The sequence below is a fragment of the Kwoniella shivajii genome, chromosome 11 (assembly GCF_035658355.1).
Source record: "Kwoniella shivajii chromosome 11, complete sequence".
In the NCBI taxonomy this organism is placed as follows: domain Eukaryota; kingdom Fungi; phylum Basidiomycota; class Tremellomycetes; order Tremellales; family Cryptococcaceae; genus Kwoniella; species Kwoniella shivajii.
Genome location: NC_085918.1, coordinates 11,824 through 28,616, shown reverse-complemented (window position 1 = coordinate 28,616; position 16,793 = coordinate 11,824). Strand labels below are relative to the sequence as shown.

Here is a 16,793-nt window from a genome sequence, read left to right as displayed (position 1 = left end):
ACGGTTGGGTCACGATACCTTATTGCTTAGTTCTCGGTTGTATTCCCCTAAAGTGTGTTTTGTCGCTCAGCACAACAGATGGGTCATCATGCCTTCGCCACCTCATCATTCTACAAATGTAGTTGCCGATCACAACGGGGATCATTCCGACTGTTGTCGCAAATCCTGCTCTCCATCTTTGGCCCCTTGCCTATTGTTCCTTCGAAAGGGATGAGACGTCATAGTGTGTCCTGTGCGACTGTGTTGAGTGTGTGCGCAAGGGGAAAAGGGAAAAGTCGGGACCTGTAGGAAGAACAAAAGACATTAACGAATGGGAACAAGTGCATCTGATGCTGTAGTTTGTTCGCGATAGCACGGCGAGATAGCGCATAAGTGTTGAAGTCGATATTGCAAAGATGTAAAAACGAGTATGCTTAGAACAGGACCATGAACACCACCGGATCTCGTTATTACCGGAAATCCTTACAGTGGCATATTGTCAGAATACGTGCAGCAGAATAAGCTTTGATGCATCGTGACAAACCCAAAGACGAGATCGTGTTATCTAGGAAACATTCTAGGCAAGAAGGAACATGGATGTATATATGTAAGGTATATGTAGAGATTATGTAGATGGACCGGATACGGTTAGACTTAAGCCTTGTTCATCCTCCTGATGATTCGTCTGACTTGATCGGTGACGACATGAGCCGAAACTCGGATGTCATCCCGATTGATTGCTCTTGGTCCGGGACAGCCTCGACCTGGGCATTCTTCGGGAACACAGAAGCTGCAATGTTTCAAGTCAGTAAATTAGGCTTCGACTGGTTGTCACCGAAGGAGAGTAATCAGACTTACCTAGTCTCGTGAACGAGGTAATGCTGAACACCAGCAGCGATAGCGAGGGGAGAGTAATCGGTCTGACAGATGGGATCAGCGACGAAAAGCACTCCAACAAAATGTAATACTTACAACGGTACACTCTGCGGGTTGGAGTTCAAACACGGAAGAACCCGGATCCATCCACAAAGTGTGAGTGAGACCATTTCCATGCACAGAAATTAGGATCTAGAGGGACGAATCAACCGCAAATCAGCACGATCAAAGATTGGTTGACGTTATACGCACATCGACTGTTGAGATTTCCGCAACCTGATCGGCGAAAGGGATACTCGAACTGAAAGCTTTGATAGTCACATCTGCTAATCCATCCTCATCTACTTGAAGGACAGCTTTCATCAAAGCCTCGTGGTCTTGAGGTACCAATTCCCTTCCACTTCCCTGTCTTTCAAGATACATGACATGAGGTTTCGTACGCTTCTTGAGGTTGATTGGACCAACATAATCGGATAATACTCGATCTCGAAGGTTAACCAACCAGTCGGAAGATACAGGTAGACGCAAGGCATCACCCCATGGCTTCCAAGCGTGTGAAGGGCCGTTATGTCCTCCTCTTCGGTCGGCTATCAAAGCTAGAGGGATGAGATAGTATTCATTGGAGTCTGCACGCTCTTGCCAGATAGGTTTAGTCTCGAACGACACTCCAGGGCTGGGATATGAGTGTTGATCTGAGCATACAATTTCGAGTTTGAAGGTGACAATGCGACTCACAAAAATTTGGAAGTAAACCACTTGTTGGCTCCAGGTGCATCTTCCCACCAGTTGGCTCCGTTGCTGCCTGGAGGAGCTTCAGCTTTGTGGTATTGCTTTGTGAATGCGACGACTTTGATGTTAGGAAGAGTGAGACCCGTTCTCCAAGCGTAATTTGACCACGTCCTCCAAGCTCCAAGGAATGTTTCACCGATCCAATGGTAGTCTGAAAACATGTCAGCTGTTGCACGGCGGCCAGTAAAGTCTAGCTCGACTCACAATGAGAGACGACTGGCGAAGACGAGTTCATATCAGCTCATTCAGAAAGAATTTGGGCGGTACCTTTGGCACTCACAATTATCGTCGTTATTGATAATCTACTAGTTCGATCAGTGTCTGCTTCAAATAGTATATTCTATGGCGAGCTCACCATTGGACTATCCAATTCTTTGGCTCTCCCGAACAATGCAATAGCCTCATCAAGGAGTATAGAATGTCCTATCTGGTTTTCCTCTTTTACCTCCGGACTAACAGGAGGCATTCTGATTCCATACACTTTGATTTCTTCATGACCGTTAAAAGGTATCCTGGTATCAACGTGCATGTTGGCAATCAGATCATGCTTCGGTATATGCCATGGTTGATCGGTTACGAATATGTAAGAGTAGTTGTGCCAATACCTAGAAACGAGGACTTGAGTCAGCAATGAATCGAGCTTGTGGGGCTGTACCAGATCGACCGTTTGCAGAGAGTATAAGTACTCACAAATTCTCCACCACGGTATAACCTGGAGCAAAATTAACGATTTTCGAAGCTTTGAAGCTTAGCAGTTTGTCAGTCTCTGGGCTTGTTGATCTAATTCCACCATCCCTCGTGTTTCCACCCGCGTGAGAGAAGCTAGAGGATATACCATCTGGCAAGAAAGGAATATGACCTAAACCCAATGGACCAAAGAGAAGGTAAACAGCTATTGCTGCTGCAGCGTAAGAGGTATATATTTTTTGATTTGCTCGGAGCATGATAATTTGGAAGGAATGAGAAGATGACTAGGAAGACGACAAATACGAACTGTAAGTACGAACTTCAAGCTCACAACAAGATTACTCACTCTGAATTACAAGTACGACGAGTAGAGGTAGAACGCGACTGGCAGCCAAATTTCTATCTGGGCTGGGCGGGTTCGAACAACGCCAGATATCACAGCCAAGCTGGTTCGCCAGGATGGAGAAGACAGACGAGAGAGACAATGGAGAGTGAAATGGATCTACAAGTAGGAAGAGTCCTCAAAAGAATGCATAAACAAAATCGAAAAGACAGGTCGCGAGATAATACTTCTTGTTAATTGAGAGCCAGACACGATTGGAACCTTTACGGCACAGATGTTTGTCGCGTGGGAAGCGTTGGTTACTGATTTTTACCCTTTTGGAGGTTCATTTAGAAAGGGTACGTAAACTTTATTTTCATTTGGTTAGTCTATCTTCCACTTCCAATGAGTCTTGAGCTGATATGGACAGGATCAGATCTTTGACGAATATGTCTGCACTTCTGTGCACTGACTGTTCTCCACACTGACATCAACCTTCCCTCAAGTGGTGAGTCGCGGCATCGTTCTCAGGCCGTGCGCAAAAGTCACTTAGTCAAGCACGACAGAACGCTCAGAATCTGCTGTGGCTTTTTATGGAAATGACACCCTTGATCGCATTCCGAAATGCACAGGTATGGCACTGTACTATATCGGAAGAGCCAGCTCTTCTGCCTAATCTCAGAAGACATGCACACTTTGCCTTTTCCGAAACTAAACGAAATCCTTCACATAATACCAGCTACCGCTATACAACCCTTGTCTCTTTGTAGTCAAAATCCAACTGACAATCAACCTCGCTCAAACCATACCTACCAATATCGCTTAGCCGAGTGACAATCACATGCAGATGACTCACCTTGATTGACGAACCGAAGGCTGCCAAAGCAGCGTCGATATTCTCCAAATCCCCCGCAAACTACAATCAATGTTAATTAGAGATCCTCGCGAGGCTAACAGAAGACTCACAGTCGCTCGGAAGTAGTTGAGACGATCCGATGAATCGACACCATCCTTTTCTACAAGGAACGCTTTGGCGGGTAACAACACGACGTTGCCTTGTTCTAACAAATGGGTCCAGAGCTCGTCCATTAGCTCACCAGTATTTGATGAATATACCGCAGAAGTATTACTGGTTTTCACAGCCAATCCAGGTGGAATGACTGGTTCTTGACCAGCGGTATCTAACGCCAAACTAGCTGCTGTTTCGGCAGAACTGCCAATGAGCCTTCGATTGTAACGGGGATGAGAAGACAGGTCGACTCGAAGCCATTGAAACATTCCTGCACCGCAAGGGACGGTCGATACTAGTTCAGATGAGACGTGAATGGCGAGTTTATCCAGGAAATAATCTCGCTTCTTTTGATACTCGAGTCTCACTCCCCACATCCACCGAATGAAACCGCCAATTCCCCAATGTTTGTCGGAGAGGTAAGATGCGAGTACTGCTTGACTGAGACCGTTCGGGACTTGGGTCGTCGTTTCCCCTATACGGAGAAGCCTCTCGACGAATTGTGAATTCGCAGTGACCCATCCCTGCGAACATTTAGCATATAGTAGATATGAAATGTCCACTCACTAATCGAACTCCCGGACCAAATACCTTACTAAAGGTATCTATTCGAACCACACGACCGTCAACATCCCGAGATAGGAAAGATTTGACCCCGGCATATTCGTTGAAAATTCTGGCAACAACTTGCGGATCATCATCTTGTGCATTTTCTGGTGCTCGGGGAAGTCGCGATTTGGTATTGGTTAAATCCGCTTCACGCCTTGCAATGTCCGCCTCATACGCGGCAAATTGAAGGGCTGAAGAGAGGTTAGCGGGGGTTTTGGTTGATAATGATTGACTTACGGAAGTAAGGGTCGTCCTCCATGCTACGATCACTCAGCATAGGGTGTGATATACGAGCACTCACATGATTACGTCATGCTCCTGACAGATCCTATAGATTTCATCGTATCTCTCTGGTGGCATCGTTGAGCCGGTAGGATTCTGCATTATCAGTCAAAGTCCCACATTAGATGACTCACCTGTCCACAAGGTATAGTATATAGAAGATGGGGTTTACGCCCTTGTGTTTGAACATCCCAAGTACTCAGCGTTTGTTCCAGATCTTCGGGTATCAACCCGTCACCATCAACCTTGACAGGATGTAATTTAGCACCCTTGGCTCTAGCTGAATTGAGGGACGATGCGAAAGAGTATTCCTCGGTCAAAACCGTATCAACGTCCTAATGCGTATCAGCGCGGGCGTGTTCACAAGAATACACGAACTCACTGGCTCGACGAGAAGTTGGAAGACCTTGGAAACACCTAAAACAGCCATCAAAAAAGGAAGAATCTCTGCTCTAAATCATTACGTACCATCGGTGTTTCCTAAGCTTATGTAGATGCTCGAATCAGAGATCGTCTTTCCATGGAGAAGGGTGTTTAGCTCTTCCAGTTGATGTACCAGTTCGGGATAGCCGTTGCTCAAACCGTATTGAAGGATATCCCTCAAATCAAGAATGCCTCCTTCATCTTTCTCTGTTCCTGGACCAGTTTTCTTCAGATGTGCCAGCTCAGTTACTGCTTGCCCTTCCTGCCAGTCGCTCACTTCTCCATTGAGAGTAGACAATCTGGGAAGTGTAAAAGTTGCATGGGACATGGGAAATAGTGATGCTGCGGGGAACCTGTAAGCACTTCAAGGAGTTGACCGTACATACAATGCGGTGTCCCTATGTGTTGCAGGTTAGCTATTGTGTACAGGCTCAGGCATGTTTTTCCCACATACCTCCGGCCAAAGTCAGTACCTTTCTGCTACCTACAAGCGCTCCCAGCGCCTTCATGGTGCTAGGTTGAATCGTGCGAACTCGTTTTGATACATGATGCTCTAAATTGAGACTTTCCGGTAGGGTTGGTGCAGGCGACATCTTTGTTAAAGGTATGAGTAGAAGGAGTACCTCAGCTCACTCAAAAATGCTTAGACAGGTGCAAGGTATATAACATGACCCGTTGACTCGAAAATCTATAATCTAGTCACCCAAACAATTGCGTCACATCGCGCCTATCGTCGTGCTTTCGGCCAAGTCCGATGCCTCCCGGTTCAAGTCAAACGTCATGCTTTGTTATGGCGACGATGTTGATTGATCATGTCGTGGATGTGGGACATATAAGACGACGAGTGGGATGGTTTGAGATTGGGAACTTCGAGATACCATAGAGAGACCTGGGCCAGCGAAATGGAAGAGTCACCGGTGAGAATACACTTGAAAGCAATCGGACACATGACCCGGTGACTAACGAGCCACGTGTGGAGTTGACGAAAAAGAAAATTTGCCAGAACTTCGTCACTCACTCTTCATCAAATCGACTTCATCGCTGCTGAAGCAGGCTTAAAGTCCCGTCTTGAAATCGCATCCTTCATCTTGCCAAGCACTTATCTCGCGCGCAATGACAGACAATTCAGCTTGTAATGCTTACCCACGGGGTAGAATAAGCTCGTTAAGACCAGCTAAGAAACCTCGCTTAGCCCAAGACCGCGTGTCCTGGCTGTACCGGAAGGGCTGAAATATATGGTCCAAGTCATCCTTTTATTTCGAGTAAGAAAAATTTGCATTTCTTCGGCATTGCCGCACGGAGACCCCTCGTCATTTCGTTTTTCATCTTACTTCGGATGACATGCCGACTCAAGAAGGCTTTGGATATTGCGTTCTAGTTCCCCATTAAAACAGCGGAAAGAGAAAAGTCAATCCCCACATTTGACCTAAACTGAATCATTGACGATGTCGCGATCATCCACAATAGATCTCGAAGCTTCAACGGTGCAGTCATATCCCTTCACCGAGCGGAAGTCCGAGAAAAAAAACGGTCAGGTAGAAGTTGACCAGGCGCAACCAGCGAATGTGGAAGACCGTCCTAGGACAGATGGCAAAGTAGTTGATGCAGTATGGGGAACAATAGACGAAGACGGACCGAATTATCGAAATTTGGGCTGGTGAGCTATTCTCATTCATTGTACCGGGCTTTTGCTAAGGAGTGTAGGATCCGAGCATCGGTTCTGGAACTCAAAACTCAAATCGGTCTTGGTGTTTTGGGACTTGTGAGTGGGATCCCCTGTCCTCCTGATTGGTTCTGACATTGTATCTCAGCCGGCTGTCCTAGATACATTAGGCTTCATTCCAGGAATCATCGTCATCGTCGTTTTAGCAATTATCATTACGTGTAAGTACCACTCGGCGCATCGGAGTTGTCACCTATTAACATAGAAACAGGGTCTGATTTGGTCGTCGGTTACTTCAAGCTCAAACATCCTGAAGTCTATACTGTAGCGGAGTCAGTACATTTGTTCCTTTTTAGAATCTTGTGCTTACCATATGATCAGTGCTGCTCACATCATGTTCGGTCCTGTGGGACGAGAGATCATCGGGTTTGCTTTTTGGGTGAGTAGCGACTTGTTTGCATTTCTTCATCGCGCTAATACCGCCTCAGCTCGAAGTCGTAGCTATCGCTGGAGCGTCCTTTTTGTCCATATCTGTGGCTTTCAACACTATTACTGAGCATGCCACCTGCACAGTTGTATGGGTTGTTGTAGGTGCTATCATTGTTGCATTCTTTGCATCTATCCAGACACTCGGTCGTATTTCGTGGCTGGGTTGGGTCGGTCTTGTCAGTATCCTTTCGGCAGTCATCACTTTGATGGTTGCTGCGGGTCTGACCGATCGTCCCAGTTTGGCTCCTGTCGGAGAACCCTTTACTATCATTACCAAGGTCGCTGCAACTCCGACCTTTGTGGATGCTATCAATGCCGTTTCCATCGTGGTGTTCGCCTATGCTGGTACACCAAACTTCTTCAATATTGTAGGTGAGATGAAAGACCCAGCTCAATACTCGAAGAGTGTGGTAGCGGCTCAAACATTCATTACCATGATCTACCTTGTGAGTTCACACGCCTCCACGTCAGTACCAGTACTAAGTTTTTCTTAGGTTGTCGGTTGCGTCACCTACCATTTCGTTGGACAATACATTGCATCTCCTGCTTTGGGAAGTGCCGGATTCATCGTCAAAAAAGTATGTTATGGACTCGCCCTTCCCGGTTTAGTGGTCGGAGGTACGCTCTACGCTCATACCGCGGCCAAATACGGTGAGTAATCAGATCATGTATCATATCCTGTACTCATCATCTAGTCTAGTGTTCGTCCGTGTTCTCCGTAACTCTCGACATCTTGCCAAGAACACACCTGTACATTATATGGTTTGGTAGTAAGTGCGCGACCCAATTGCTTCTTACACTAGCTAATGTAACCTTAGTGGATGTGTTGTCTTCACTTGCGGAATCGGCTTCGTCATTGCCGAAGCAATCCCTTTCTTCAACGATCTCCTCAGTCTTATCGGCGCTCTCCTTGGTACCCTCATTTGCATGTAAGTCATAACGATAGCTGACACTGTACTCATCACTGACGAACATCACAGTCAAATGGAGTCGTACATGTGGATGTGGGACAACTGGACCTCGGCAAGCCGAGGAACTCGTCGTTGGACCCTGTTGATGATTATGAACTTGTCATACTTTATCATTGGTTGGTTCCTTATGGTGGCGGGAACCTATGCAGCGGTTGTCACCATTAACAATAACTTCAAGAGCGGTGATGTGGGCAGGTCAGTCAAACATAATGATCAAAGCCAAAACCAACCGCTAACCCATTACTTTTCGTAGCTCATTCAGCTGTGCTGATAACAGTGGGAATTAGATTGGTACACCGATGAAATCATATCAATTCTATCGACGTGCTTGCGGAGTGACCGGGAGATCTACCATTACCGAGGGAGTCAATGTACCAATAACGTCAAATTTTGAGATAAATGATCACGACATCAATAGACAAATGCATATCATAAATATGACATGTAGAGCACGCTGATTCTTGTCATGTTGCTAGAAAGAGGATGATTTTGTCTCTCCCTGGTGCACAAGAACATCAAAGGATAGCTTTCAAGCGATGTTACGTCATCTTTGAAAAGTTGAATCATGTCTCATCACCATCAAAAGTCGAGTCAACCTCACTCAACCAGACGTCGTCATCAGATACACCCCACGAGAATATATAAAACGAGTACCAACTAATACCACTCAACTTTTCTTCATGCTCTTTGCACGTTTTACCTAACTAATTCATCCCATCTCAACGATACTATTATAACACAACATGGGCACGAGGGGATTGATCGGCTTCATCATTGCCGGCAAACGCAGAGGTTGTTACAACCAATTTGACTCGTATCCCAGTGGTCTCGGTGTCGCCATTGTTCGATTCATCCTTGGTCTTAACCAGGAACAGCGAGATGCAATGGTAACAAGACTCTTAAACGTAGGTTGTGCTACACTCACTCGAGAATCTCCCACTGAATGTGAGTTATGTTCAGGTTACATGGGTCACCGAAGACGATCCCTTGCCTGCAGAGATTTCCATTCACTACAAATCTCTAGAATTTCATTTGAGCCCATATGAGAAAGAAATCAAGGCTCTGTGCGGGAATCTGCCAAGATGCAGCGACAGCGAGATATACGACTGGTTCTCTTTGTTGAGAGGTGTGCAAGGTGCACCATGCCTTTCTCGCATACTTGATGGTACCCTCGAGCACCTCATCGACTCAATCGACTTTATGGACGACGCATTATTCTGCGAATGGGTATATTGGATCGATTTTGAAAACGGTACTTTACAGATGGACAATGGAGATGAGGGAAAGTGGGATTTTGAGCATCTTCGTAGCGGATTTTGGGGAAGACTAGTGGAAGATGATATGAAAGCGGAACGAGAACAACAACAACTGAGGGAACGTTTTAGGGAGACGAAAGTAGGTGAGAAACAAAAGCAGGAACAGTCTGGTCAGCTAATAGAGAGACAGGACGACAGCACGGTGAGTATTGATTTTTCGAACGAGAAGGACAATTTGCCCAATACTAATGTCCACTGATTCCAGGCTCATCCCGAAGGAAACGACAAACCAACCCTCGACCAAATTGTCGAGGAATTAGATGCCGGATCTCCAACTGGCATCCACGAAGACGACCAAGACCCACTTCTTGGAGCCCCGGAACCTGGCGAGCCTTGTCCCTATGGCCTCGTCGTCTTGGGAACGAAGATTGCTCCAGCTGCGTATCAAAGAAGGTCTTCATTGCATTCAGAATCACGTTCTTCTCAAGGCAACAGTGTTGGCGGCGCGCGAGAATGAGACGACGTAGCTGGTACCGACGAAAGGGAGATGTCGCGTATATGCATTTAGCGAATGATTTATAGTGAATCGAGCATTTTGTAAGATACCTCTGGGAAGCTCGAACCTTGGCGTATCGATTGATAAGTGTACAGTTCGTAGCAGCGCTGAAAGCCTCAGCAATTCAAATAACGTGCATTGAGCATTGTATCGCCACGATATAAGACCCGATGGCGATCGACAATCTATACGCCACACTCGACCAAACGGGTGGCGCCTACAAGCATATCTTCTAATCGTGGTGGCTTCGATCTTCATTGAATCCATTGGCAGAGACTTGGGCGATCTACACTCACATAGTGGAAGACGATCAACCAAGAAGATTAAGAAATGGCTGAATCGATCGAGTTCCAAAACAACTTCTGTACGTCATCCTAACTGTGTTATGGACGATTCCTGTGATTTCACGATTACAGCTTGTTACGGATTCCTAGAAACCTTATTGCCTTGCAGCATTTTAATTGCGCAGCTCAATGCTAATTATATCGATGAAAGCAATATGTAAACAAACGCCGTCGCGGTCGGCTTTCGGTGAGCCGAGACGCAGTCTCTGAGGAACTTGGGTGGCGTCGTTTTCCAGCCATCTGTCTCACCATTCGGAATTTCGAGATCTTTGCTTATTGTCCTTCAAAACCTGAATGTCCGCCGGATGTGTTTCACTGGATATCTGATGTTACGCGTCATCACGTTAACTGTATCAAATTAAGGTTTACTACATACGAAGATATTCAACAGATTTCCTGTTTCGGCGGAAAAGTCTTCGGCAACATTCCTTCTGAACAATTGGGAATCTCTCGTTGGTAAGACACTATTGCATTCTTCCGGTAACAATCAAACACAAATGCTTTAAAGTGTAGAGAATCGCGCTAAACGGTCTCACCAATCAATTTAATGACGCTGACACTCTCAATAGATGGATTTGCTATTGGTATCGGCATGTATGCAAATCCCAAAATAACGGTGAAGTAATTCCTAGGGTCGCGATGCCAAAAGGCACCCAACCTTACTTTTCAGGTGTTGGCGCGTTTTGCGCCTTTCGGACCTGTCGATCGGTTTTTGGTGGATTTTATGTTTCGCCGCAAACAGGTAAGACTGTCTAACTTTGTTTTTTCAAGTTCATTCTGTTTCTTCTTTTCATTATTGTCTTTGTAAATTGCCTCCATATTCAAGTCTTCTCGTCGCTCTTTTCATTCTGGCAATAGCTCACCCGCAAGGAATCCAGGTGGTTTCTTCGATCTTTGAGACCTGGCCGATCGCTTCTCTGGACTATATAGACTGGCTCTATTTGTCTCTTCGCCGCTAGATATTTCTTCTAGTTGTTTAAACTAGAACTCACATTCATTCAAACTCACTCTACTACACGTAAACTCACCTTTAGTGAACTCCTTCTGAGTAGAGCCGAATAGATAAGAACAGAGTGAGTACGTCTATCTGTTGTTGATCTTTCGCTAAACCATCTGTAGGTCATGCTCTCTCGTATCGCCTACCTCTTTGCGTTCATCGCTTCTGTGGTATTTGTTCAGGCGCAAGATGATGCTTGGCATTTGGATTATATCTATGTCCTCGCCAATGAGGAGATAGATCCCATCGTCTCTCCCAACCAGCAATCTTCACACATGCACAAGATTATTGGTGGTTCCAGGATGGCGGCCTTTTACAACTCGGATTATTATACTTCCGCCTCTTGTTCGTCGCTTCGACAACAAGCTGACAAGTCTAATTATTGGATGCCCAGTGAGTATTGCGCGATCGACCCGTGTGCTACTTCTGACCATTCCCAGATCTTTATGTTGTCGACTCGAGCACCGGAAAATTCGTGCCCGTCCCCGCACATGTCCGATTCTATTATTTCCTCGCTCGTAACTCTCAATACCAATACGTCAGCCCATTCCCTAAAGGCTTGCGGATCTTGACCGGTAACCCCAATAATAAATCACCCACCAACGTCGCTCAATTCACATGTCAGGTAAATGAGGACTTTTCCAATTCCCTCGTCGCCAACAATTTCAACTTCAACCGTGATTGTCCCTGGGGTATGAAGACCGAGTTGTTCTACCCTCCATGTTGGGATGGTGTGAACTTGTACAAGTCCGATGGCTCCCATATGGCTTGGCCCGATAATGGTGTTCGAAGTGGTTCTTGCCCTTGGTCCCACCCTGTTCGTCTTCCCGCCATCCAATTGGAGTACACTTGGATGACTTCCAACTACAACCCCGGTCAAGCTCTTGCTGGTAACCTTGCTTGGGCTAATGGAGATACCACTGGTTACGGGGTTCACGGTGACTTCGTCGAAGGTTGGGACCAACCTGTCCTTGCCAAAGCTCTGAACGCTACCGGATGTGTCGACCTCGGCCATGCTATTACCATGGGCGAATGTCCCGTCCTGAATGCTTATTTCGACGACGCCAAAGCTCAAGCCTGTAAACCTGAGCGAGGTGAACTGCAAGAGTCCTTCGGCAATTTGGACAACGTCCCCATCCCTCGACTCCCAGGTTGTAACCCTCTCTGGGGTGCTTCCGGTGCCAAACCGGGCTGTAACCCTGCGATCGCTGGACTCGATGTCTCCTCCATGACTGGTTCCGACGGACCCTATGTCGCATCAGCTGCAGACAACAAGCAATTCAAACTCCCCACAACCCCCGGTTGGACCAACATTGCTTGTTTGAAAGATATCAGCTCCGTTACTGGTGGTGTTTCTTACACCGATTCCGCCATGACTGTCGAGTCTTGTCAATCATCTTGTTTAGCTGCGGGATACCAATACGCCGGTACCGGTCAAGTCGGTGCTTGGAATTGTGTATGTGGTAATGCCATTCGATCTACTGCAAGTGTCTACCCTGGAATGTGTACTACCCCTTGTCCTGGTAACAGCAAGCAACAATGTGGTGGTTCTTATATATTCAACGTCTGGTACGCTGCGAACGGCACCGCTCAAAACTCCACCACCCTTGCCGACGGCTCTCAATATCTTGGTTGTTACAACAACCCTAGCACAGCTTCCAATGGTCTCCTTGGTTCATCTACTTACAACTTCCAGTCCGGTTCGATGACCACCGAGACTTGTATCGCGGCTTGTCACAATATGAAAACAAACTGGGCATTAACAACCTCTGCTAAATGGTGTTATTGCGGTAACGACTGGAACTTTGGAACCGGTGCAATTGTACCCTCCTCCTACTGTACAGTAGCCTGTACCGGAAACTCCACCGAGAAATGTGGTGATTACTATCGATCGTCCCTTTATAACATTTCCGAAGCCAACGTTGAGAAATCTTCCGTCTACCACCCTACCGGATGGCAAGGTTGTTACCAAGATCTAAGTGGACATCTCGCTCTTACCAACAACTCCTGGTCTGGAACCATCACACCTCAGAGCTGTATCAACGGTTGTTCCGAACTCGGTTACACCTATGCTGGTGTTGAGAACGGAAAGACTTGTTACTGTGGATCATCACCTCAAACAACTCAACGACTCCCCGTCAGTCAATGTTCGACTGCCTGTACCGGTAACTCCACAGCTGTATGTGGTGGAGCCAGCGCCATGGACCTGTATACTACCGCTGCTGCCAATACTACGGTTGACACTGTCAAGGCCAGCAAGCCGGCTGGGTACCTCGGTTGTTTCCAAGATTCCGGTTCTAATATCGCTTTCCCCAACTACTACTCTTACACCGTCAACCCGATGTCCGTCGAGATTTGCAAGCAATCATGTTTGGAACTTGGCTATTCCTACGCTGGTGTCGAAAATGGTAACCAATGTCGATGCGGTAACAACGTTCCCAAGACCACTCAGTATGTTGGAAATCTCTACTGCAACAAGGCTTGTTCCGGCAACTCCTCCGAGACCTGTGGGGCCGGGGGTTTCCTTGAAGCCTATACTCTTGACGCCGCGTCAATAAGTCCAGTCATGCCCGGTCAATCCGCTGCAGACTATGTCACTTGTTACGAAAACTCCAATCGAGGTCTCACCAACTACACCTACTACGACAACGGCATGACCGTTGAGAAATGTAGAACAACATGTAGCGAGTTTGGTTACGGTCTCGCTTCAGTCTATCTCAGCAAGTATTGCGGTTGCGGTAACGCCTGGACAGGTGCTACTCAAAAATACCCCTCTAGCTCTTGTCAATACTACAAGTGCGGTGGTAATTCTACCGAGTATTGTGGTGGTCAGACTCAAGCGGCTGTGTACAACACCTCAGAGGTGACCGTGGTCATCAACAAACCCGACGGCTGGGTCTCATGTTGGACCGATTCTGGATCTGCTAGAACCCTTCAGGATTACTCGTACTCGGCCACACCCATGTCTGGGAAGGCGTGCCGAGTTGCTTGTGCCAATCAAGGATACGCCTACGCCGGTACTGAATCTGGTAACCAATGTTTCTGTGGCAACAAGATCGCAGGTGGTGCCAAAGCGCCTACTTCCTCTTGTAACACTCAATGTAGCGGATACGCCAACGAGACCTGCGGTGCTTCTGGCTACATGGACTTGTACAATGCAACCGGCGCCGCAGCCAACAACGGTATTAAAGGTTATCTCGGTTGTTTCACCGATGATTCTGCCTTCAACGGTAATTCCTACGTCAGTGACTGGATGACCGTCGACTCTTGTAACCAATGGTGTTATGCCAGAGGTTCCGCCTATGCTGGTGTCCGAAACGGTAACCAGTGTAAGTGTGGTAGCGTCGCCCCTACCCTCGTTACCACCACCGCTTCTTGTAACAACCCTTGTTCCGGTAACTCGACTCAAAATTGTGGTACCGCATCGACCATCGCAACCTATCAACTGTCCAACACTGGTATCAAATCAGGCGACTATCCTGTCACCTCTAACAGTACAGGATACGTTGCCTGTTACCACGAGGGGTCTTCCAAATTACTGCCTACTTACTACTTCTCCTCATCGTCCATGACCAACGATCTCTGTATCTCCAACTGTAAATCCCTTGGTTACGCCTTTGCCGGTAGTGAGTATGGAACTCAATGTTACTGTGCCGCCAAACTCGATCCTGCATCCGCTGGTTACCGCGTGGCCGAAAGTCAATGTTCGATGCAGTGTGGAGGCAAGACTGGTATTTGTGGAAATGGTAACGTTCTTTCGGTTTACTCAACCGCCAACGCCACCATTTCCACTCCAAGTGTTGAAGGCCTCAAAGGATGTTACGCTTCCGGTACATTCGGTCAAGCACCTCCGCTTTCATACTCTGGTGGTTACATGACCTCGGATCTTTGTCGAAGAGCTTGTCGAAACGGTGGCTTCTCTATGGCTGGTCTCACCAACGGTAACACTTGTGTATGTGGTAACAGCGCCACCTACGGTGCTGCCGCTGCTCCCGCAACTTGTAACGCCCCCTGTCAAGGTAACACCACTCAAACCTGTGGAGCCACCTTTTCCTCAGCTTGGTCCATTTACGATACTACCGGAGCCGGTTCTCAAACACCTTCTGGATTCCCTGCCAACTATATCGGTTGTGTCAATGACGGGTCTCCCCGTGTTTTACCCAACTATTCGATCACTAACGGTGGTATGTCCACTGACAACTGTCGAAAGATTTGTGTTGCTGCTGGTTACAACAACTACGGAACAGAGTCTGGTACTCAATGTTACTGTGGTACAACCAAACCAGTCTCACCATTATTACCCGACACCCAGTGTAACACCAAGTGTCCTGGTGCTCCCACAGAAAGCTGCGGTGCTGGTGGTAAATTATCACTGTATTCCATCAGCGGCGCATCGACTCCCAACACCACCGCTTCGGTCACCGCCAGCGCTTCCGCCTCTGCCTCCAAGTCTGCCAGCTCTTCAGTCTCATCCGTTTCGAAAGCCGCCTCGTCCGTCACTGCTCCAGTCACCAGCAGCATCTCAAAGGCTTCTTCCGTCTCCAGCAGTGTCTCCAAGGCCGCTTCGACCTCGAGTAGCGCGAGTTCCAGCAGCGCCTCCAAAGCTGCTTCGACCTCAAGTAGCGCGGTGATCAGCAGCGCCTCCAAGGCTGCTTCATCGGTCACTGTCGCCTCCTCTAGCACTGTGAAACCCTCTTCGGTCACTTCCGCATCAACGACCAAGGCTTCATCGGCTGCGCCCACTTCCAGCAGTACTTCCAAATCTGCCAGCAGCAGTAGTTCATCAAAGGCATCGATACCCGCTGGCGGAGCAATAGCGACTGGCGGTACTCTTAGTGTCACAACGTCAACTTCTCCTTCGGCCGTGACTAAACCCGCGACCTCCAGTGTGACTGTAGCTAGCTCCAGTAAAGCTGCAACAAGCAAAGCGGTCACGGTTACTTCCACCACCACCGTCAAGTCTTCCACTGCGTCGTCGAGTACCACCACATCCACCGCTGCTATCCCAACTGGAACTGCTCTTGGATGTTACACCGGCAGTAACACCGCCTTCTCGTCTTCAGTCATGACAGGACACGACAACCTCACACCTGGCATGTGTCAAATCTGGTGTAACGCCAATTACTACACATACTCTGGTCTCTCTGGAGGTAACACTTGTGGATGTTCCAACACTTTAACCGGGTTGACATCAGCTTCCTCGACAAGCTGTTCCACCAAGTGTTCCGGTGACGGCACCCAGAACTGTGGTGGAACGTTGAACGCTACTTACTCCGTTTACCGAGCTCAAGCTGCGAGTCGACCAGCTAAAAGATTCGACTCTGATTCAGCCTCGATCCGTCGACCAAGAGATAAAGCCGAGAGAAGAATAGTGCATGCTCCTCGAGTCGAACATCAACGGGAAGCTGTGAACAAGAAAAGGGGAAAGGGCATCTTTGCTAAGTGGTAATCGTAGAATCAATAGATTGGAAATTGTATATTAATTTGAGTTTCATTATAATGCCTTGCATAGTAGCATTAGTATTGTGTATCTTACTTGGT

The 16,793-nt window shown here is 47.4% G+C and overlaps 5 protein-coding genes across 5 annotated transcripts; 3 read left to right on the top strand and 2 right to left on the bottom strand.

The window, feature by feature from the left end:
* Positions 1–633: 633 nt before the first annotated feature.
* Positions 634–2,588, bottom strand: IL334_007458 (uncharacterized protein; the record flags this gene model as incomplete). Its single annotated transcript, XM_062939148.1, has 9 exons — positions 634–769; positions 838–899; positions 952–1,047; positions 1,108–1,528; positions 1,591–1,795; positions 1,849–1,860; positions 1,925–1,946; positions 2,000–2,249; positions 2,335–2,588. 9 exons carry the CDS (start codon positions 2,586–2,588, stop codon positions 634–636), a joined length of 1,458 nt encoding a protein of 485 aa, XP_062795199.1.
* Positions 2,589–3,441: 853 nt separating this feature from the next.
* Positions 3,442–5,569, bottom strand: IL334_007457 (uncharacterized protein; the record flags this gene model as incomplete). Its single annotated transcript, XM_062939147.1, has 11 exons — positions 3,442–3,462; positions 3,510–3,569; positions 3,620–4,186; positions 4,230–4,462; positions 4,509–4,531; positions 4,573–4,589; positions 4,688–4,888; positions 4,936–4,970; positions 5,022–5,318; positions 5,363–5,374; positions 5,431–5,569. 11 exons carry the CDS (start codon positions 5,567–5,569, stop codon positions 3,442–3,444), a joined length of 1,605 nt encoding a protein of 534 aa, XP_062795198.1.
* An 852-nt stretch (positions 5,570–6,421) lies between these two features.
* Positions 6,422–8,386, top strand: IL334_007456 (uncharacterized protein; the record flags this gene model as incomplete). The annotated part of the gene is made up of 11 exons (XM_062939146.1): positions 6,422–6,633; positions 6,681–6,738; positions 6,788–6,860; positions 6,911–6,971; positions 7,021–7,078; positions 7,128–7,574; positions 7,623–7,779; positions 7,829–7,898; positions 7,947–8,057; positions 8,109–8,294; positions 8,353–8,386. 11 exons carry the CDS (start codon positions 6,422–6,424, stop codon positions 8,384–8,386), a joined length of 1,467 nt encoding a protein of 488 aa, XP_062795197.1.
* Positions 8,387–8,842: 456 nt separating this feature from the next.
* Positions 8,843–9,872, top strand: IL334_007455 (uncharacterized protein; the record flags this gene model as incomplete). The annotated part of the gene is made up of 3 exons (XM_062939145.1): positions 8,843–9,004; positions 9,060–9,557; positions 9,621–9,872. The coding sequence occupies 3 exons, from the start codon at positions 8,843–8,845 to the stop codon at positions 9,870–9,872; spliced, it is 912 nt and encodes a 303-aa protein (XP_062795196.1).
* A 1,505-nt stretch (positions 9,873–11,377) lies between these two features.
* On the top strand, positions 11,378–16,701 carry IL334_007454 (uncharacterized protein; the record flags this gene model as incomplete). Its single annotated transcript, XM_062939144.1, has 2 exons — positions 11,378–11,645; positions 11,693–16,701. The coding sequence occupies 2 exons, from the start codon at positions 11,378–11,380 to the stop codon at positions 16,699–16,701; spliced, it is 5,277 nt and encodes a 1,758-aa protein (XP_062795195.1).
* Positions 16,702–16,793: the final 92 nt, after the last annotated feature.